The 23,607-nt window shown below is 36.6% G+C and overlaps 1 protein-coding gene and 1 long non-coding RNA gene across 2 annotated transcripts in view; one reads left to right on the top strand and one right to left on the bottom strand.

Annotated features, from left to right (window-relative positions):
• Positions 1 to 23,607, top strand: part of MPP7 (membrane palmitoylated protein 7) — a 221,545-nt gene that overhangs the window by 189,938 nt on the left and 8,000 nt on the right. Inside the window, exons 12-13 of the mRNA XM_015598746.2 lie at positions 2,139 to 2,309; positions 14,477 to 14,557. Coding sequence (XP_015454232.1) covers positions 2,139 to 2,309; positions 14,477 to 14,557 — 252 coding nt within the window. The remainder of the gene's footprint in view (positions 1 to 2,138; positions 2,310 to 14,476; positions 14,558 to 23,607) is intronic.
• The window catches only part of LOC107196558, a 32,927-nt gene continuing 9,326 nt past the window's right edge, over positions 7 to 23,607 (bottom strand). Inside the window, exon 3 of the long non-coding RNA XR_001517997.2 lies at positions 7 to 407. This is a non-coding gene — a long non-coding RNA (uncharacterized LOC107196558). The remainder of the gene's footprint in view (positions 408 to 23,607) is intronic.

Below are 23,607 nucleotides of genomic sequence, written 5' to 3'. Positions count from 1 at the left end.
ATAACCCTTGCCCCATACAAGGAATAGTTGTGCAGGAATTTCTAGTTCTACCTGCTTTCCTGTAAATGCCTTTCATGAGACAAGAACTGTGAGAACCTGAAATTAAAACACAATGAAATACCAGAATGGAAATGTTAGCTGATTTGTCATTTTTGTGCTAAACCAGAAGCCCTCGTATATTTGATTCCAATCTGGGCCAGCAGTCACAGGTGACGGACTTGAGGTGGGATTGGGATGGGATAACTAATTTCTGCAAATTAGGAAGCGATGACTGTCTGGGAACCAATTCTGCTAAACCATCGGGAGTAGTTGTAAGAATCTTGGTTACTTCTGGTGTGGTGTTGTGATGACTCTTGAGATATATGGAAGGCATCCTTTTCTGGGTTCATATGAGTCTTCTCAATATCCTAGAAATGAGAAAAAATATATATATAACGTGTCCTCTGACCCTTTATATAGAAGATTGAGTTCCGTTTGCATGTGTGATTTTCGAATTCACTCATTTTTTCTTCATCATAGGAACAGGTTGGCACATGTACCCCTTTGCCTCCCTCAAATCTCGTCATTTTTTGTAAAATACTGATGAGCTTCACACTTACCCCATTAACTTTTTCCTCTCTACCTTTGATAAGAGAACTTTAGAGTGATTGTCTTGTTTCAAATCCTTTGTAAATGTTTTCCCTCAAATAATCTGAGTATTTCCTCAAAATCAGAATGACTGTTGGTGGCCCACAGGAATATATTATCAGATAAACTTTTATCACTGCATTATTAATATCTTGATTGATTTTTATTAAAGTCTATAAGGTGAGTACTATAACTCCATAGTCACTGATAATTGCTTTTTAATATTGCCTTTATTTTGAATCCTATTAACTTTTAAATCCAATGGTAATAGTTATGTTTTCTTTAAGTTCCCTAAAATTCAAACAGATTAGTTATTACATTCTTATAGTTTGTTATAAAATAGCTTTATTTTTTAAAAAAAGTTTTCTATGTATCAAATGTAATCAATATTTTTAGAGAGAATATATTTTTATGTATTTAAAATGTACTTGTAAATTTTTTTTTGTACTATGGAGATGATTTAGAATATATAGCATGTCTTAATAAGCAGGCTATTTTCTCTCCCTTGAAGTCTATATTTTGAGAGAGTAAAGGGTTGATTAGGTCAAGAATTCATTGCACGTCTTACTCAATTCTTAAATTATGCGCATGGTAAAGATCCCTATTCTAGAAAACCAGAACAGTGCAACGGCATGAAGAGCAAGCAGAATGAGATGGGCGTCGACCGAGAAGAACTCTTGCCTCGCTTTTTAAGCCCACATGTTAACTGACAGCAGTGAGCTGGAGAGAGCTCTTTAAGCAGACATGAAATTTATTTAACTACTTAAAAAGTTATCGCAGTAAAAGGTCATATGCCCCGTTGATAAGAGTACACAACTGAGACTATGAAACTTGTATCCAAATTTCCATCGGTTTTAAATAATAAAAACACAGAATTTCCATGGAAGGAAAAGGCCCTGAGGCTCAGTCTTTTACTCCAACCCCCTGGAGTCTCATAAAAGTGAAATAACTTGCTTTTACAGATAGTCTGGTTCTATCAGCGTGATCTGTGCACAGGCCTGTTTGACACTACGCTCTCCTTAATTCAGTTTTCTTTCTATTTAACAATAGATGCTGTCTGTGCCACAGGTATGTTGTTAGGCTAGGCTTCGAATATGGTATAAAACATTCCAGGATTTATGAATGAGAGAATTCCTCATTTGTATTTAAAATGTTTTTTAAGTACTTTTAACTTTATCAAATGCGTTCAATCAGTGCGTGATAAATCACTTCTGACTTCCTTATTTTGCTTTATAACAGTTATTTTACTCATTGATTTCTGAAAGGAATACTATGATTTAGAATCAAATAAAATTTATAGTATTATAACAATAAAATTGTGACATGATTCTCTTATAAAGTGTTTTAATTAAATTGTGTAGTATCTATTTTTGTTCTCGTACTAAGTGCACTTGTAACAATATTATGGTGAATAAAATCTAACCCACTTTGAGGGTTTATTATTTTTGTTTTGGGGGGGCTTCTTTTTTTACTTTTTATTACTAAAAATCTTTTTTTTTTTGTATTGACAGCTGGTTTCAGAAGAAGTTTCCGTCTCAGTAGGAAAGATAAGAAAACAAATAAATCCATGTACGAATGCAAGAAGAGCGATCAGTATGACACAGCTGATGTACCCACATATGAGGAAGTGACACCCTATCGGCGACAAACCAATGAGAAATACAGACTTGTCGTCTTGGTTGGTAAGTTTTGCTTTTGTGTGTAATTCTGATGAGATGAGTGAGGCACTGAGGATTTAACTTCAAAGAGCACCATGCTTAAAGTTTTCCAGCTACGGAATCTCATCCGCTTGTTCACTTAGACCCACCTGCAGGGCCTTGAGCCAGGGGATATTTCTCCTTCAGGCCCCGTTGGGGGAGGTCAGCAGGCTTGCTGGCTCGCTCCGTCTTCACTGCGCTGCGCAGGCATGGCCACTCATCGTACCGTCAATTACTCTTTCACTTTCCGTCATCTTCAGAATCGCCATCCATTCCTAAAGTATCCCACACTGATTTTCCTGGAGTGGTTTTTGATGGCGCAGACAGCGGCAGCGTCCGTTCATTTGGAGGGAGGCCTCCCCTTCCTGTCGGCCTCCACCCCTCCTCCATGGCTTCTCAGACCTCATTGAGATACCCAGGGATCTCGGAAACATGCAGCTTCCTATCAGTGCGAGACCAGAGGTTCTGCATCTCTGACAAGTTCCCAGGTGCGGCCGTGCTGCCGGCCCAGCCTGATCTGAGAGTGCTTTTTTGCTTTTTAGCTACCGTTACTGGTTATAATGGAAATGGAGTGAGGTATGGGGCTGTGCACACCGGAAAGCCTTGTTGCTCTGAATGTGTTCGGTTGCTGTGACCTTCTTTTGTTGGCGGTTGTAAACTGGCTGCAATTGATTTTGATGTTTCTACTTTTCATATCACACTTGTTTTGTTGTCATCATCTGTTATATCGAAGGTTTTAAAATCTTTGCTTTTGTCAATCTACTGTTCAGGACTTGTTCAGTGAGATTTTAGATTTGGCCTGTTTTGATTTATTATTATTTTCAGCCTTTATTCCAAAATTCCTATAAGAAAAATAATGATTTGAAATTCTTTAGTCCCTAACACTTTATTTCCCTATTTTGGAGCAATTGCTAGTGTAATATAATATTGTTTAATCCCACCCTTATCCTTGCTCTGACTGTGCAGCATGACATTTTGTAGTGAATTCGGTGACAGCCAAGGTCATCGTATGTGACTGTCCTTCAGAGTGTTTCCAATTATTTGCTTTCTTCCACATGCTCATTCATCACTTAGAAAACCTTTCCACTTGTATGCATGGCACATTTGTAGTATTAGAAGTTTGGAGTTTATTTTCTGGAAAAATCTCCATCTATCGTATCTTGTGAGGCGGAATAGCAGAGATGTTAAGAAGTGGGTCCCTGTGGCAAGACAGGCTGCGTTCCGATCCCGTTCTCTTCAGTAGCTGTGTGACACCAGCATCTTCAAGACGCTCTCTGGGCTTTTGTGTCTTCACCTGAAAAACCAGGACAATAGAGCATCTGCTTTCTAAACCCATTCGAGGGTAAAATGAAATAATATTTGCAAAGACAGACCAGTTCCTGGCATCTTAGTAAGGTTTTAATAAAAAGTAGCTCTTCTCTAACAACTAAAAATACCAACCAGATAAGCACACAATGTTCAAACATGAATAGGCTTCTGCTGATTTTGAACCTCAGTGTTCAAATCACTTAAGTTAAATTAGATTATTTAGCAGTTTATCATCTAAAAGAGAGAATCAAATTTTGGAAAGTCAAGACTGTTCCTGAATTAACCGTTTATTTTTCATGATTGTAAAAATCATATACTTAGGAAATAGTTTCTCGACTCCTACAATATGGATAGGAAGATGGGAAGAGCATAAGCATCGTGGTCCTCAAGCCTCATTTTTTACCCCCCGTGTTTTCAGAGCTATTGAGAATAATGGTGTTTGCCTTGCGACTGTTAGATGGGTATTGCTAAGGAGGTGTATAGTATTAGTTTTTCTACATTCTTACCACAATATTGCATGCTTTCCATTCTTGGACTTAACGTTCAAGTAATTAAAATCAACCAAGTCGTTAACATGGCAAAAATATGACAGTGGAGGACTTTGAGCTTGGTCAGAAGTATTTCATTTTCTCTTCATTTTGTCAAGGTGCGAGTTCAAAGCGGCATTTCAGCCACTAAAACATCTTAGTGGCAGTTTCTATTATATTCCATTCCGCATTTAAAAGTATTTTCCAAAAAGTTTGTTAAGACCAAATGTCAGGCATTTAGTACTCTTACATGTTTTATCTTTAATGAAATCTGATTTTTCAAAAAGTGAAGTAGTAAAGCCGATACTGTATGTGTTTGCAGGGGAGGGAGCGGGGAGAAAGCATTGATGTTAAAAAACTATAAAACACTTTTTATAACTTAAGCCAGTAGAAGAGCAAAAATTCATCTTGTGAATATTCAGACAATTTGTGACTTGTTCTGTCTGGTTATGTGGCATAAGAGGAAACTAATAATAAATCTTTCTATATATTTCGCATTTCTAGCTTGAACACTAAGTACTATTCTGCCTCTTTTGTGCTGACTCTTATATGCTGCCTAAAGACTGCTTTGTAGAGGTGGTTTGAATAAACATTTATAAGACTGTCATCATTTTCCCATAGAACTACAACAGGACATAAAGTCTCCCACATAAAGCAGAGAGAGAAGTAGCTCAAAACTAAATGTAAATGTTAATATGTTTATTAGAATTCCCTTAGCTTTTGTTGAACTTTGAAGGCTTGAAGGATTAGTCTGCTCTAGAGGGTTTTATATAGACACCTTTATCCCCAAAGTGATTGAATTTATGTGTGATGAATTTAAAATGATAAACTTTGTGTATGAGGTAAATATGATCTTTATTGGAATCACAGTTGGCTTTTTGTGCCATTGGTTCATCTTAAAAGTTTCTACTCTAGGTTAATTTCTGGGCGTAGATTACAGTTATTTTCATTCAGCTGATTTTTATGGAGTACTGATCCGCCACTTCCTCAGCACGAAGGTTTGTAAGTGAGCAACACAGACATTCTTGACCTTGTGCTTACAGTCTAATGGGAGGAGATAGACAAAACAAAACAGAACAAAACAAAACATATACACAGTAAGTAATAAATAGCAGTCAACTATATAGTTGTTAGACCATGATAAATTCTGTAGAAGAAAGTTAAAGCAAAGAAGGTTCCCGGGAATCAGGAGTTTGCGTTTTTGAATTGGTAGGTCGTGGCACCTCATTGAAAAGATCTCATTTTTAAACAGTCTCTGAAGTAAGGAAGTTATCCATGCCCTCTTTCACTTAGCTAAGGAAGACATGAGTGGTTTTATTTTGACCTTTTAATTTTATTGCACTTTCATCATAGTCCTGAGATAGAGGTGAGACAGTACTTAGTTTATATAAGTCTGGTATAAGTAGCTGCTTTGGAAAAATGATGCTTTTGACAAGCTTCCCACTCTCTTTTTTCCCTTTCTTCTTCTTCTTTTTTATTTTTGACATGAGTCTTCAAATGCTGCTTCACTAATAGCATTTTTCTTCCATTATGAAAGCAACAGAGGAGATCAAATCTGAACCTCTATCAGGGCTTGTTGCTAAGTTGCTACATTTTCTATATGGTTTGATTCCAGAGGAACTTTAAATTTAGTTTTATAAACAGATCTCTCACGCTCCAACCCCCAAATCCAGACGCCCACTAATGTGACCATTAGAACTGAGAGTCAAATGTAATAGCATGGTTGTTTTTATTTTTTGCCTACGATGACAAAAATAGTGTTGTATTATGATAAGTAGACTTTTTACAACACGTGTCTGATCTGAGGGACACCCAGAGAGTTTATTTGATTTGTCTTGCAGTAAATCAAATGAGTAAATGTGTTTTTTCAGGAAACAAAAGCAGTTCGGATATTTATTGCAGACTCCAGTAATTCTGATATTTTTCTCTGGATGGTAGGAGTAACGAGTCTGGTCAATACCATAAAAATGTCGGGGGAGAAATGTGGAAGAACTTTCATGTTGAGCAGTGCAGGTAGTACACTGGAGGTAGACTACACATGTAGTCAGAGCTGTGCCCATGTCAGTAGCTGTCCATATAATATGCTATTTTTATGTTTGTGCCAGAATATACAAGGATAATAGCAAAAGTGGGTAACAGTACTTGGTCAGAGCAACAGATGTCTCTATAATGTATAATTTAATATTGGACAAAAATCCAAATAAGAATGGATTTTATCATTAATGCACTATGGTGGTTACATGGATGTCTAGTGTGTTACAACTAATTTGGCTAATTTCCACCTACCTTTATCTCTCTCTCTGGGAAGTTTCTTTCCTAACGAATTATTAACACTATAATCTTTAGCATGATTATTCTCTTTTCATCTATATTTACCAATTATTAAATTCAATTTGATGCTCATCAGCCTTATGAAAAACTACAACTAAATTCTATGCTAGATATTTACAAATAAAAATTACTTTATCCTCATTCTTTGTAGACTACATGAGTGCCACTTAAAAAAATATAGCGCATTCCATTGATTTCTGTAAAATTACTTTCACAGTAGTAATACGTTACTGTTTTGGTACATAACCATTTACTCAGGATCTGCACTTAACACACACAGATAAGTAGCTGGCTGAGGCTTAAGGCACCATAGAGCATGTCCATAAACATTTTTTTTTTTTAAATATAAGACCATCATACTGATATTTTGATATTCGTTATGTCTAAATACTCCTATATAAATGGAGGCTATGAATTTGCATAAGGATTTTAAAAAAACTTTCTCTTTAAGATAAAAATAAAGGCATTTTTGCATTTAGTTAATGTGAATATTTTCTTCAATGTAAACTTTTAAATAGAAACTTTACTAGCATCATTTTATTGACACCCTACAAGACTCTATCTTTGGCTGAAATGAATGAACCTATATATAAAATCACACACAACACAGCTGCTCACTTTCAGGAAGGAGTTGTTAATTAAATACACAAAGTAATTAAAAATAATATGCCTGTCTAATCATCTTAATTATCTGACACATTTTTACAAGAACTTCAACTAATGGGGATTGATACACATGGCTTTATTCTTTCTGCCCAGAATTTGCCCACACTAATTTTGTAAATTCTTATGAAATTAAAAATAATGTAACTGATAAATATTTACATTTCTGATTTGAATAGAAATGTTCTTTTATTTTCAAGGCTAGTAAGCACATCAGCTTTAGTTCACTGCCTGAGTTCCAAATTAATGATCTCCAAAATGATTTTTTAATGTTTTTTTTTTTGGCTTTTACTTACATCATTGTAAGTAAATCATTGTCGCATTTGATTTTCCTTAGTCCCGAGTCAAGAATCCCAACAGACGTGCCTACGTGTATTGTCAGGCACGTTGCCCATACACGCTGCCTGCAAGAAGTTCAGTTTGGCCCACTCACAGGTTCTGTGCAGATGGGTTTTGAGATGACCAGATCTGAATTCTGCCACTTTTTGTAGCCAGAATGTCTTCCTATTCCATAAGCACAGATAGTCATCACTATCTAGTGTGGGACAGCTTGGGACATGTGAAAGACTCCATGACCTGACGGATCACAGCTAAAAGCAGAGTGACTGGCTACCTGGATTCACGTTTTATTGGCATTCTTTTGATAAGATAATAGGCAGAATGGAAGGAATGTCGACTTCTGAGTCAGACAGACAGGCTGTGAATACCAGTTAAGCGGCACTCCAGATGTGCGACCTTAGGGGCTTTAGTTAACCTTTGATTGTCTCGGTTTTCTCATCTGTAAAAGGAAGATAATACCTTTGTTGCAGGGATGTTTTGAGGATTAGTAATGGTGTGTTTAACCATGTGGCACATGACCTCCTTGTGTCATAATCATCATCATTGTTCCAAAGCCTGTTGTCTTTGATTTAAATCTGCTCTTTAGATTGTCTCTGCCTCTGCTTAGCATTAACAAGGCAAAGGAAAACAAACAATAGAGTAACTTACTTAAGTACATATGTATAAATGTATTTCATCTATTGTAAAATTTTATGTATTGAAGGGGAAATGAATCTGTCCCATTGCAGAGACATACAAATGCACCTAACTCAGTTTGCATCCCAAATTGTCTGCAGTGTAAACAGATTGTGTATTCTAAATACAAACCAGCCAACTAAAAACATTGTGAACCTATGCCTACCCATAAAAGGAGACAGGACAGGAATGTGAATTTAGTTAAGTTTTAAGGTCAAGATCTAAAGAGGAGAAAACTCTAGAACTTCTCCAGTGTAGATGGCAGAATCAAACCGATGACCTGTGAGGGAAAATGCTGTTTGCAGGCCCACTGGGCAATTTTTGTAGTTAAGAGTGATTGAGATTTTATCCCTGTTTTAACCTTCTTTTGATGATATTCCCATCCTTGAAGATGATGACCTCAAATCTAATCTAGAGGAAAGTTTTCAAGTAAAACATTTGCCACCAAACATTCTTGGCATACTCCATGAGTGTGCAGTGAAGTGAGCTCTCTACAGAGAGTATGTAAGGGCTGGAATTGAATGCTGTCAGAATTTAAGGGCATCACATTAAGATGGCATACTTTTCCTCACTAATTCGAATGTACTTTTTCTTCCAGAGTTAAAATCGTGTGTGTGTGTGTGTGTGTGTGTGTGTGTGTGTGTGTGGTTTTTGGTTTTGGTTTTGGTGTAGGTAGAAGAAATAAAGAAAAAAGCTAGACTCTCACTTAGCAAACTATCTCACACTCGGGGAAGCACTCCAGAGCTGAGACCTACTGAATAAACAGTAAATTCACATCACCCCTTTTAGTCCTAGGTGTCTTGGGGTTGGGGGGAGGAGTAGGGGAGTGGCAGGCCAGGTCCCACTATTTAAGTTTTAGTGTTTTGCTTGCTTCCGTCTTTTTCTTTGTGCATATATAATTGGGTTTACATCATCCGTATACAGAAGGCAGCCCCTTATTTTTCTTGCTTGTTTTCTATTTACTTTAAAGAGTGAGTTTAGCACTTACTCTAAATATTTTTCATACCTTTAGAGTAGCCTGGCATTTTGTAGACAGTCACTAAATTCCTGTCCCTTTCCTCCTCTCCCTTGGAGATTTTGTCTCTTCTTGCAGTCTCAAGTGTTACCTTCATGTGACTGCATTCACCAGGGCACCCTGGCGCTGGCCTCTTTATTATATCACGGTTCTTGTCTTGGTTTAGGTAGATTTCCTTCCCTTAAACTCACTGTACCAGAGTCAGCGTCATCACTCTCCCCTCAAGCTTCTCTTTATCTTAAGATCCAGAGAGCCAAGTTCCAGCGTTTATTTCATTTGTTCATTTGTTGCTGTTTTATATCCCACAAGAGTGAAATCATCTGGTTCTTGTCCTTGTCTGACTTATTTTGCTTAGCATGATACTCTCAAGATGATGTATTATGGAACTGTACACTTGAAACTTATATGTTATTAACTGACGTCACCCCAGTAAACTTAATAAAATTTTAAAAGAAAAAGAAAAATATGCTAAAATATGAAAAAAAAGTGAACCAAGTTCAAATATGAGCTCTGCCAACTTCTCTTAGTGACCTGAGCACATGACCTAACCATGTATCAGGCATTCTAGGCGCAAATGTTTTTTACCTTTAACTCCCACTCCTTTGGTTCATTCAACAAATAGTTTACCTCCATTACAGCATAGTTCCTGAGTATAAATCAATAAAACAGAATTATGAGTGCCTGAAATTTTCCAGCCAGGGAAAGTGAGTTGAACAAGTAGATGACATCCCTGTTTTTACAGAGCTCACTGACTTCTAAACGACAAAGACAAGTAAACAGACAATTACAATATAGTGTGTTTAGTCCTTTGAAGTGGGAGTACAGGGAACACATCAGTTTGGTACCTAAAAAAACTTTAAAGTATCAGGGAAGATTCCGTAGGGTGTCTCTAAGCTGAATCCTGAACAACAAGTAAGCATTAGCGTGCGAAGAGAGGACAGGAGTGTTTTTGCAAAAGCAGCAGCATGTGCTGAGGACCCAACACAAAGGAGCACCTGCCACACATTTCCGGCAGCAGCGGCAGCCTCCAGTAGCTGGAGTGTGCAGTGCAAAGGAAGGAGTGAAGATCAGAGAGAGAAATGCAGCTCACAACACGCGATCTATGTAAACCTGTCAAAGAAACTCATATTCGATTCCGATGCGATGGGGGAAGGATGAGAGATGCTGGTGAGAAATGACAGAAGCTTCAGCCAGGATGGTGGAGACAGGGGTGAGCAGTCGCTGTAGAAGACCATAGGGTTAAGGGACTTTTGCATTTTTGTGTTTTATTAGTATGATTGTTTTAAGGTAGGAGAGAACTTATTAAGTGCCGATGGAAAGGAGCTTCAGCAAGAGAGGTAAAGTTTCAGGAAGAGAGATCTCTAAGAGAAGCGTAAGGGCGCATACTGAGAGGATAAAGCACGGTCTAGATGGGTCTAGGCGCATTTGTTATGGAAGGGCTGATGACACTGCGCTGGTTGGCGTCTGTGTTCTCTGAAGTCGTTGAGGTCTTCTACTGACCTTGAGGTGATGATGGTAACACTAGCCATTTCCTTCGTTCAGCAGATTTTTATCGAGGGCTTGTTTACTTTATGGAGACAGTAAATGGGATAATGTGATTCCTGCCTTCACAGCACCCCTGTCTGCTGCTCAGAGACAGACCATTAAGCAACGTGTTACCTAATTGTTGAATTAGGATTATTAAGCATTATGAGGGAGATGTAAAAGATGCTCTGATAACATATAAATGAAGAACATGGGCTACAGGGTCAGGAGGGATTCTGTCGAGGAAGCATTGTTTGAGCTGAGCTCTGAGGTGCGTTTCAGAATTGCCTGGGGCTTCGGGTGAAAAGGGGAGCAGCTGGAGCATATGCTTCGAGGCAGGAGGACGAGGCCAGGCTCAGATCACGCAGGGCTGTGTAAAGATTTTCATCTCTTTCAGAAGAGCCACTGGAAACTTCATTTCTAAGAATGTTAAGCAAGGGAACAAGGGGATAGGACGAGCTCCTTAAAAGACCTTTCTGGCTGCTGGGTGATGATGGATTAAAGTGGCTGGGGAGCAACTGTGGGACAGCCACTAGGAAGAGGCAGTTTTAGGAGAGGCAAAACGGTGGTATCTTGGACTAGTATGGCGCAGTGGCAATGGCAATCATAGATATGAAAGATATTTCGGGGATAAAATTGACAGCCTTTGGCAATTGTTTGCTTATAAGAGTATGTAAAAGAAGTGACAGAGAGGCTCCCAGGTGTGACTAGAGAAGAGAATGGAGGATTGAAATTACCAAAATAGAGATCTAAGAAATATAATTGATAGGGACAACAGAATAATTGCTGGAGAGCAAGAAGGTCTTAGCGTCTATGTGGAGAGCATGACTATATGGCATTACAGCACCAGGGCTGATGGGTTTTCTGCACTCAGTAGTCAGGTGTGGATGTGGGGGGTGTGGGGGGGCACTGGATTGAGCTTAGACGGGCGGTTTCTTTGGCAGGTGTGATCAAAGGACAACGTGTAAGAGATCTGAGGCTATTAGCAAAAAGAGTAGAACACATGATGGCCCGTGGATGTGAAGACATGAAAACCTGCTAGATACAGAGAAAGCAATGAAAGCACAGAGGCCCTTGTGATAATAGGTGCGGGAGGAATTACTCAGAGCTAAAAGGATCAGAGATTGAAATCATATTGGGAAGCTCAAATCAAATTTTTAGTAGGAAATACTCCCTAGATGGCAGAGTCAAGGTTTGCCCAGTAAGTGGTTGAAACGGAGAAAGGTCACTAGAGGTCAGGGATCAGGGAAGTAAGTGGCTAGCATTCTGAAGGGTGTTCGCATGGGTGCTGAGGTTTCCCGCGATGGTGGTAGGATTGAGGTACAGACAGTGAGTGACTTAAGAGCCAGGCGCTTAAGTCTCAAAGCAGTGCTTCTCAACGGAGCGGTACTACTCACTGGGGAGTGTTATGGACGTGAGTTTTTTGTTTTGTTTTGTTTTTTAAATACAAAAATGGCTGAAGGAGCCAGAGAGGTAGATTCCACATTTCTACAGAACAAAAATCCGATGGGTATCCTACATGACTTCCAAACATTACGTTAGATGTTTAGGGACTGAAATGATGACTCAACATATAGTGGGGTTTCAAGATAGAGGGTCTGCCTTCTGTGACACCGAAGCACCCCACAGGGAATTACCGTTACACTGCACTCATGTGTAAAGGGCAGGTCATTTACAAAAATAATATTTCCTTAACTTTGATAGTCCTCACATGTCATCCCTTTCTCAATTGAGGCTGTCTCCATTTTTCCTTCTCACAGCCCAGTAAGTCTCATCTGTGGTTTCTATCCAGTTGCTAGTCCTTATTCTAATGTCAACATGTACCTTTGGGCTCTCATTTTCCTGTACTTTCTTGTACAGAATGGCTCCTGATCTTTTTATTACTCTTCAATCCAAACTTATTTATTATAAGTATGTGTAAACATCTGACTTCTTTCGGTTTTCTACTCTGGTCATGCCCAAGCATTTGCATATTGAAATAGGTTGTTTTATCATAACTTACTTTTTTACCTTTGTATCTATTAAACTAAGGCCTTATATTAATTTGGAGGGAGGAAGTATATGTACTAGTAAGTTATATTAGATATGAAATGCATTTAGGATGCAAGTAAGATATTATGGAGTATTTACTATGAAAAGGGGGCTTTGAGAACCACTTGTCTTGGAGAATAAGCAGGGGAAGTTGCCAGAGAATTGGAACTTGACAACAGTTTGTGGAAAGACACGAGGTGGTAGTGAATGACCAGCAGTGGGGCAGGTCTTTGCTACAGAGTGAGGGGCCTGGAAGTAGCAGAGTGAAGAAGGCACAGTCTCCAACTCTAGCGTCTTAGTCTTTGCTCACACTTTTCCCTCCACCTGGAATGCTCATCCTACTCTCTCTCCACCTACATGGTCTTCATTGTCTGGCATAAAACCTTATTCTTTTCAAAGCTCGGAAGAGGAAGTAGGCAAGTGAGTGAACGCTCGAATCCCTGGATTCTTTGCTAGGCACTGCACGTAAGATTTCATTTATTCCTCCTAGAAGGAAGCATAATTACTTATCTCATAATTACTTTCAGAATTAGACTGAAGTCTAACCAAGCTCAAAGACTTTAACTTGTCCAGTGTCTTAGTCTTTTCCAGCTGCACAGGAAAACACCACAGGTTGGGTGGCTTATAATCGACAGAAATTTATTTCTCAGTTCTGGAGGCTGGGAATCGGAGATCGGAGTGCCAGCATGGTGGGGCGAGGACCCTCTTCCAGGTGACAGATGTCTCCTTGTATCCATCCTCGCATGGCTGAAGGGGCTACGGAGCTCTGTGAGGTCTCTTTTATAAAAGCACCAATCCCTTTCATGAGGATTTCACCTCCTAGAAGCCCAAACTTCTAACAGTATCACATTGGGCATTAGGGTTCCAACATGTGAATTTGGGAGGTGACACACACATTCAGACCATAGTACCTGATATCACCCGGTGAGGAAGTAATGAAGGTGGGACTCTAACTTAGGGTGGTCTGGCTCTACAGCTTGTGCTCTACCCAGTGCATGACATCATCATTAAATAGACCCTCACTGGGGAGTTGTGAGAAGCTAGCCATTTAGGGCTTGTGCCTTTCTAACTTTTGAGTTGACTCATATTTAAAGCTGCTCTTTGTTTTTGGCCCCAGCCTCTTAAACATTTTGTGTGACTCTTTCAACCCAGTTACTTTCTTTGAAAATGGAGTTTTCATCTTTGATTATTTTTGATTCTCCATAGCATCTACTGTATGCCTTGTTCATTATAGGTGTTTAGTATATGTATGCATTGATTGATTTAAATATGTAATGTCTATGCAAGTTTTCAAATGTTTAGGGACCAACCGAAAATACACAGTATAGAAGAAGACCTTGACAAATGCAAGTGCAGCTGATGGTTTTGCCAATTTAAAATGAGTCCTTAGATTTGCATCTAAAATAAAATTAAGATTTAAAGATTTTCTTTTATTAAGATCTAAAAACATTTAAATTGAAGTGATTGCTATCTAGACTGTGCAATTCCATTTTTTTAGGTGAATGTACTTCTGCATATCATGATCTTTTTAATGGAGAGGTGGGGATGAAAATTTTTAAAGTAAATAAACAACAAAAAAACTAGCTTTTTCTTGTGTACAACTCGAGATAATCTCTGTACTTGGGACGCATGTAAAGTTGGATGCATGTTTTCAGTCTGTCCTGTGGATTCGTGTTCATTATAAATATGTTTATATAGTGTTTTGTTTGGTAATGGATTTATATTATCTTGTTTTTCAGGTCCTGTAGGAGTAGGTTTGAATGAACTGAAACGAAAGCTGCTGATCAGTGACACACAGCACTATGGTGTGACAGTGCCGCGTAAGTCTTGTCCTATTAGATGCTACTACGACGGACTGGTCAGTACTTACACAGCACGTTCAGTGCCAACCACTGATTAAGCATCACCACCTAGACCTCACAACAGCCCTATGATATATATAGCGACATTATCCACATTTGACACAGGAAGAAACTGAGGCACAAGGGTTAAGGGATTTGCCCCAAATTATACAGATCACTGGCTAGATATTTGTTAATCATAGCTTTCCTACTGTCAATTTTTACAGTGAATTTTTATACACATATGACATCAAATTATTATTTACAAATTTTCTTCTAATGGAGGTCTATTCCTTTTCCTAAAATAAGTGCTAATGTTTTCCAGAGCTTTTCCCCGGCTTTAAGATTAGAAGGACCAAAGCACAGAAAGCTGAAGGGGGCTTTTTTATAATATAAACTTTCTTAATTACTTTTTATATGTAGTAATTGGCAGATAGTGTTAAATGGGCCTTTCATGGCCATATAATCCAAATATGGTAGGCTTTTCAGTACACAGAATTACATCTATTTTTATAAAAGTGGTTTTCACAGGCATTCTTACAAATAAAATGTGATTCTGGAAGCATTTTGATCTCCAGAATAAATGCCATTTGACTACTTAATATGTTGATGTTAGAAAGCTGTTTAAAAGACTAAATTGAAATGTTGGCTTTTTCAAGTGGTTTTAGTACTGTTTTTTTTAAAATTTTTTTTATTTTTAAAAAAGCCGTTTGTATATTGCCTTTAGCAATGTTCTCTAGTTTTGGAAGAGTTCAACTTTATTTTAAAATTATAGTTTTCTATTACCTCAAGTTACTCCTTGTTACTACATTTTTCCAAATTATTGTTTGTAATCATTTTCAGCCATAAGTTACAGGACTGAAGGTTTCCACCAACCGAGATGAAAGTAAAGGAAAATGTGGACACGTGAAATTAAAGTTTTTTTTTTTTCACTTTAATTATTTGCTTCTCTTACAAAAGCTGAGTTGCAATATACAGGTAATTAGAAAATTTTACAAAACATGTCCTTAGTTAAGCTTACAGGTGAGCAATTACAAAAGAGGATGGAAAAATAGATTACAAAGGAAAATGACTTTATTAATTTCCTACTGTGTATTCATCTCTTTGATTTGTCTTAATTTTGTGCTCCCAGCGATAGTCAAGATGGGTGATATCTCCATTTCATCGAGGGAAATGGGATAGAGAGGAAACTCTGACTCAGAGTCCCATAGGTGATAACTGCACTTGAATTTGAAACCAGATTGTGTGTTACCACTTTTCATTTTCTGCCTCCTGTCACTATATAGTCCTTTTGAACTACAGATTCTCTTTATTGTAGCCCAGTTAGTAGGAAAAACCAATTTCTTTTGAAGATGAGAAATGTCATGAGACTATCTATCCAACATAATCCTCTCTTAGAGTTTTCGTATTACTCAAGGACCTGGGGCAAGGCACGTTGGCCTCAGTTTATCCAACTGTTAAAGTCATATTTGCCTCTGAAGAATTGACAACGCTCAGACAGGTTCTGGGGCTGAAACTCTCCAGAGAAATCTCCAAAGTAGTAATTTTCGACTCTAATTCACTTTTAAACAGTTAATGTCAAAAGATCCCCTCATAGCAGTGTTTTCCAGACTTGCCTGATGATAAGAATCTCTTAGGGGGTCTTCAAAAGAGATTCTCCTTGAGACCTGACAGAATGTCTGAAAATCTGTATTTACAGCGAGCATCCCAGGTGATTCATAATATCACATGTTTGGAAAGTATAGCTATAGCACCAACAGTGATTTAATTAATTACAGAAGCCTATATTTTAAAAGCAATTTTGGAATTTTAGATTGTTTTGCTCTGTACAATACTTTAGGTAGAGTCTTGATTATTTAGAGAAAACGTATTGCTTTGATTATACCACTAGTATTCTGTTTGATGTTTAACTCTATAATTCTCCTTTCCAAAACATGTACTAAATATCCACCAGAATGGCTGAATTGAGAAAGACGTGGAGCAATGGAATTCGCACACATTGCTGGTGGGAGTTTAAATTAATTTGACCCCTTTGGAAACCTCAGGGGCCGTATCTACTAAAGCTGAGCAAACACCTTACAACTCAACAATTCCATCTTAGTACAGTACAGTACAGTGATTCCATCCTAGTACATACCCAACAGAAATGCATGTGACGTGCTGGCAATTTTCTGCTGCTTGTTAGAGTTCTGGTTACATGAGAGTGTTTGGTCTCTGAAAATTCATCAAGCTTACAGGTGAACTTTTCTGTCTATATCATACTTCAGGTTTTTAAATGTTAAGTAGAAATACTTGGTAGTTTCATTAATGGTAGTTTGCTGATGTCCATTTTCTACTCTGGACAAGTACGACAGTTATGGAAGATTAATACCTTCCTCCAGAGAAGGAAGCTGAGTGATGGTTACTTGGGACCTCTCTGAGCTATATCTGCTATTTCTTGTGACTCTACAATTATTTCAATTAAAAGAAAAGCTCTTTGCTAAATCAGGGAAATGTTCTTGCTCTTGAGCTAAATGGCTGAACAAATTACACGATCTTTTAAAATTATCCCTAAAGCCATATTAAACATTCAGAGCGGCTTTTAAAGAAAGCCAAAGCCTGTCGCCTTCTCTGTGGGAAATTTCATCCTTGATAAGTTGCACCGATGTTGTTTTAAGGCTAGAGGTTATCGTCGACAAATCTAAACGAACATGAATATAACCAGTCTTTTGAAAGGGCCTCTCAGTAAATTAGTTAACAAAAAGCATTGCAGTAGATATCAAACACTTGATAGATTCCAAGGTCTTGATAGCCTGGATTTGGCACTCTCCGTCAACTATATTTGTTTATCGCTTTCTGTGGTTTTTCAGGAAGGCATATATCACAGTTAAGTGTTTTCATAGGTTTCTCAGTACTCGTGTTCCAGAACACTTCCTTGTCCATAGGATATCTCACTTGAGATTTCTAAAAAACATATATTGTAAACTAGGGTACCAGTTAAAAAATTTTTTTTTTTCTTAGCTTATGGTGCCAATTATTCTGGGACTTTGTTGGGAACAGGGAAAAAATGTGGTGTGTGACACATATTCGTTTGGTGTTTGTCTTAAGCTCAGTGAGCTATGGTGGAGTAGCAGCCTGCACTGTGGCTGCTTTGCCCACCTTTCCCTTCGAATTCCCTTCTAATAAGAACTTTCAGGTCCCTCATTCAGTTATTCCTCACTGCTACAGAGTTTGTGAGGTCCCCGTGATATCTCACTGCAATTAGACATTACAATTCTTCATCCACAAAATTATATTGGACCTGGATACCTGGCGTTGATCACGATAAGCAAACAATTTAGTTGCAGACATGTTACCTTTTAAGTGTGTTAGGCAGTGTCAGAAATGTCTTGTCCACTTTATGTGGTTCTAAATATTTTTATCCCTCCCAGTGTGTCAGGGCAGTGATCATTAAATGTGTGTTCGAGCTTTTCACAGTATTCTCCCATTAAAAGTGAATAAAGGCAACCTTTTCTCAATCCATGAGAAACCAGTTAATGCACAGAAAATTCTGTTTTGATTTTCAATAATACATTTTTCTTAAGCCTACTGTTTGTTAAAGGAACATCAGTGAACAATAACAAAATGGATTAGGTAATAAGTGAATATTCACCCTAAATTCGAATCAGGGTATCATACTAATTTTAATATCTTCTTATTCTTAGATGCATATTGTGTACACTTAGTGAAGTACATTTTTCTGCTATGAAATTTATTCATAGCTTTTATGATAGATTTAAATTTATCAGTACTTCGTGTTGTTCTCCAAAGGTGTGACATTCCATAAAGGATAGCGTGACTTTGGTATTCCACTAGCAGAAGTATGAAAAACTGTTTCAGGAGATCTGAGTGTTATATTAAAATATGCTTGCTAACTAAACAGAGAGCAATTAAGTTTTGGCTATAATTGGGTTTTATAAATCCATTACTTTTTGTATTAGGTTACTTTTTCCCCACCTCTAACATTTTTCCTTTATACATTATTGAAATGTAATTTTAAAAACTGCACATATTTAAAATGTGCATTTAGATCAGTTTTAACATACATATGCACATGTGAAATCATCACCCCAATCAACTAATGAACATTTCAAGCTCCTCAAAAAATTCCCCTGTGCCCCTTGTAATCCATCCTCACTCATGTCCCCAGGCAACCACTGATCTGCTTTCTGTTGCTATTAGTTTTTCACAGATTAGTTTGAATCATCTAGCATTTTATATAAATAGCATTATACAGTACATTCCCTCCTTTTTTTGGTCTGGCTTATTTCACTCAGCAAGATAAGTTTGAGATTTACTCATGTTTCATAGATCAATAATTCATTCGTTTTCATTTCTGAGTAGTATTCTATAGTATGGAAATGCTACAATTGTTCATCCATTCACCTGTTGATGAACACGTGATTTTCCCTCATTTTGGCTATTACAAACAAACCTACAATAAGGTTTGTATTCAAGTCTTTTGATGAACATATGTTTTTGTTTTTCTTGGGTAAATAAGTAAGAGTAGAATGGCTGAGTCCTATGGTAGGTGTATGTTTAATTTTTAAAGAAACTATCAAACTGTTTCCCAACATGGTTATACCATTTTACAACCCACTAGCAGTGTATGTAAGATCCAGTTGCTCCACATCCTTGTCAACACTTTTGTGTACATTATCTGATAAATTTGTTACAAGTATTTTCTTCAAGTCTGTGGCTTGCTTTTTTCATTTTCTTAATGGTGTATTTCAAAAAAGCAAACGTTTGTAATTTTAACAAACTCTAACATCAATTTTTTTCTGTTTTGTTCTTTTTGTGTTCAATCTAAAAATCTTTTACTGTCTCAGTGTCACAAAGACATACTGTTTTTTTTTTCCTAGAGTTTTTGTAGTTTTAGGTTTTACATCTGATCTATTTCAAGTTGTTTTTTGTGTTATTTAGCATACTTGCCTTGTTCCTGATCTCAAGGGAAAACAATTCAGTGTTTTACCATTAAGTATGAGGTTGGCTCCTTGAGTCCCTTTATTTGTTTGAGGGCATTTCCTGTGATTCCTAGTTTGGTGAAACTTTTTTTTTTTAATTTTCTATTGTGAATGGGGGTTGGGTTTTTAAAAATGCTTTCTCTGCATACGTTGAAATAACCATGTGTTATCTACCATTTTGTTAATATGGTAAATTCCACTGATTTTCAGATGTTTCCACTGACATAATCTCTACTTGGTCATGATCTACAATTTTTAAAAAATATATATATTATTGAATTTGAATTCTAATGATTTAGTTGAAGACTTCTGCATCTAAATTTATGATTGACATTGATCTGTAATTTTCTAATGTCTTTGTGAAATTTTGCTCTTAGAGTTGTTCTAATATCATACAATGATTTAAGTAGCGATTCAGCCTCCTATTCACATAAATTGTTTAAGATTAGTGTTAATTCATCCTTGAATGGTTGGGAGACTTCATCAGCCATCTGGGTCTGGAGTTTTCCTTTGGGGAAGGTTTTTAAATAAAAATGTAAATTTGACTTATTTGATACAGGGCTATTCAGGGTTTTTGTTTCCTCTTGTTTCAATTTTGATTCATTATATTTCTCAAGAAATTCGTCCTTTTCATCTAAATTGTCAAATACGTTGGCATGAAGTAGTGCATAATATTCTCATCCTTTTTAATGTCCGTAGGTTCTGTGGTAATAACTACGTTTCATTCTTTATATTGGCAATATTTGTTCTCTTTTTCTTGACCAGTTTAACTAGGTTTTTAAATTTTCTTTAATGTATCTTTCTTTCCTTTCTATTTTAATTTCTGTTTATTACTGTCTCATACTTGCTTTGGGTTTACTTAGGTCTTCTCTGTCTAGCGATTTTTAAGTTAAACTTTCAGTCACTGATTTTAGATGTTGTAAGTATTTATAGCTATAAGTTTCCCGCTAAGCACTACATTATCTTAATCCCATAATTTTGATAGGTTGTATTTTCCTTGACATTTACTCACAGTATCTTTTCACTTCCTTTGATATTTCATCTTTTAAGCATCAATTATTTAGAAGTGTTATTTAATGCATATAAATATATATTTTCAGATATTTGAGATTTTCCTAGTATCTTGTTATTGTTTTTTAGATTATTTTATGGTTAGAGAATATACTGTTTGTGATGTGGATTCTTTTAAATTTACTGAGACTTTTTATGGTCCAGCATAGGATCTGTCTTTTGGCAAATGTACCATATGTACTTTAAAAGAATGTGTTCTGAAGTTATTGAATGTGGTGTTATATAGATATTAATTAGCCCCAGGAGATTGGTGGTGGTACTCAGATCACCCGTATTTTACATTTCGTATAGTTCTATTGTTGTTGAGAGACAGTCATTAAAATCTCTTCTGATTTTGAAATTGTTTCTCCACTTAATTCAGATAAACTTTGTTTCTGGATTTTGAAGCTTTGTTGTTATGTGTACACAAATTTATAGTTGTTATGTTTCCCTTTTATCATTATGAAATGTTCCTCTTTATCTCTGGTAATACTTTTTGTCTTGAAGTCTCTTTCATCTGATTTGAAAGTAGCCACTTCAGCCTTCTTATGCTTACTATTTACATTGTACAGCAGGTCCTTGAATAATGTCATTTTGTTCAACATCATTTAGTTATAACATTGATGATATGCCGTAAGAATTGAACTCTTGTTTATATCAGTTAGCCAATGGTAAAATTGGTTTTGTTATAAGTCACAGAACCTATCAATGACATTGAGGACTTACTGTATACTGTCTTCCATCTGTTTACTTTCAACTTATCTGTGTCTTTATATTTAATGTGTCTTATAGATAGCATGTACTAGGGTCTTGCTTTTACTCATTCTATAAATCTCTGCCTTTTAAATGGAGCATATATAAACCATTAACATTTCCTGAATTATGGAAATGACTGAATTTAAGCTACTGTTTTATTACTTGTTTTCTATTAATCATCTGTCTTTTCTTTTTATTCCCCTTTACTACCCTTTTTTTTATTTTGATCGTTTGAATATATTTTAGTATTCTGTTTTAATTTACCTGTTGGCTGAATGCTTATGTCTCTTTGCATTACTTTTTTAGTGGCTGCTCTAGGGATTACCATGTGCATATACCTAACCATTCACAGTCTGCTTAGAGTTAACTTTGTGCCATCTACCATAAAATTTAGAAACCTTGCAATAATATAAGTCCTTTTACCCCCACTCCTATCTTTTTGTGGTAGTTGTCAAATGTATTATATTTACATACATTGAAAACTCCACCAGATAATATTAAAACTTTTACTTTAAATCAGTCACATATTTTAAAGAGCTTAAGAGGAAAAAAACTAGACTTCTGTATTTGCTTAACTATTCTTTTTGCTGCTCTTTCTTCATTCCTGAAAAACTAAATTTTCCTTCTAAATAGTTCTTTTCATCCTAAAACACACGCCCACACACACACACACACACACTTCTAAATATTTCTTTTAGAACAGATCTGCTGATGAATTCTGTTAGTTTCTCTTCATCTGAGGTTTTATTTTTGTTGTTGTTTTTTGTTTTGCCTTTATTCCTGAAAGATATTTTGGTTGATCTTTTCTTTCAGTACTTTAAAGACATTACTTCAATGATTTGTTTTTGTGATTTATAAGAAATTTGTAGTCATTGAAATAATTATTCTCTTCCTTGTACTGTGTTGGTTTTTTTCTAGATGTTTTCAAGATTTTTTTCTTTGGTTTTTAGTAGTTTGGTTATGATGTTTTGAGGCATAATTTTCTTTGAATTTATCCTGTTTGGAGTTTGTCGAGCTTCTGAAAACTATAAAATTTATGTCATTAATCAAATTTTAGCAGTTTTTGTCCATTCTTTCTTCAAATATATATGTATGTGTGTCTATATATTGCCCCGATCTCTTTTCCCCTCTCCTTCTGGCATCCCAATTATACCTACATTAGACATCTCAGTTTTTTCACACAGGTTTTTCTTTGTTGCTCAGATTTTACAATTCCTATTGATCTGTTTTGAGGTTCACTGGCTCTTTTCTCTGTCATCTCCATTCTGATACTGAGCCTATCTAATGATTTATTTCTGTTGGATATTGTATATTTTAGTTCTAAAATTTTCATTTGTTACTATTTCTGTTAAGAATTCATATTTTCATTCCTTTAAAATGTGTTTTCCTTCACGTTGTGAAGCACAATTATAATAGTTGCTTTAAAGTGTTTGATAGTTCCAACTTCTGGGTCTCTCAGGGTTGCCATCTATTATCTTTCCCCTTGAGAACCGGTCATATTTTCTTGGTTCTTTTATATGGAACAATTGTAAGTTGCATTCCGGATATTATAAATGCAGTGTTGTCTCAAGAACTCTAAGAACTTCTGAAGAATGTTGATGTTTTACTTTAATAAGTAATCAGTTTATATTTAGACTGTAAGTTCGGTCTCATTTTCTGTGAGTTGTGGTTTAAATCTCATTTCAATTTTCTAAACTTCTGCTTTGTTGGTTTAGGTCTGCCCTGTCAGGTATTTAGGGACAAGTCTGAAACTTGTGTGCATAGTTCAACTCTCAGCTCAGTTCTAGCCTAACATTGGTGTGGGCGTGTTCTGTACTTCTGTTGTTCATGGGTTAGGCTGAGACTTGTGTATTCTAATCTCAGTTCACTTCTTCATATTTTGCTATGCTGGTTTGAGTCTGAGCTGCATGTGTATGTATAGCTCAGGGGTTATTCTTAGACTATTGTGGGTTCATACACAGAGTATTTCCTTCTCCAGCTCTCTCCCTTCCTGGATTCCCTCCACACACTTTAACTCACGGGGGCTTTCTCTGCCTGCCTCTTTAAACTAAAAAGTCAGGGCTTCTATTAGAACTTAGTCACACATTCCACTGCTGCTCTGTGAATGATCCCACCCTGAGGGCAAAGTTAAAAAATGAAAGTTAAACTCTTTCTCATGCAGACTGACTCCTCTCCACAATCTACCTGCTTTATTTATTTTCAAAGTTCTTGAAAGATAGTTATTTTGGGTCGAATTTTTAG

The sequence above is a fragment of the Pteropus alecto genome, unplaced genomic scaffold (assembly GCF_000325575.1).
Source record: "Pteropus alecto unplaced genomic scaffold, ASM32557v1 scaffold269, whole genome shotgun sequence".
In the NCBI taxonomy this organism is placed as follows: Eukaryota; Metazoa; Chordata; class Mammalia; order Chiroptera; family Pteropodidae; genus Pteropus; species Pteropus alecto.
Note: the sequence above shows the minus strand (reverse complement) of the source record. Positions and strands in the feature narration are given on the sequence as shown.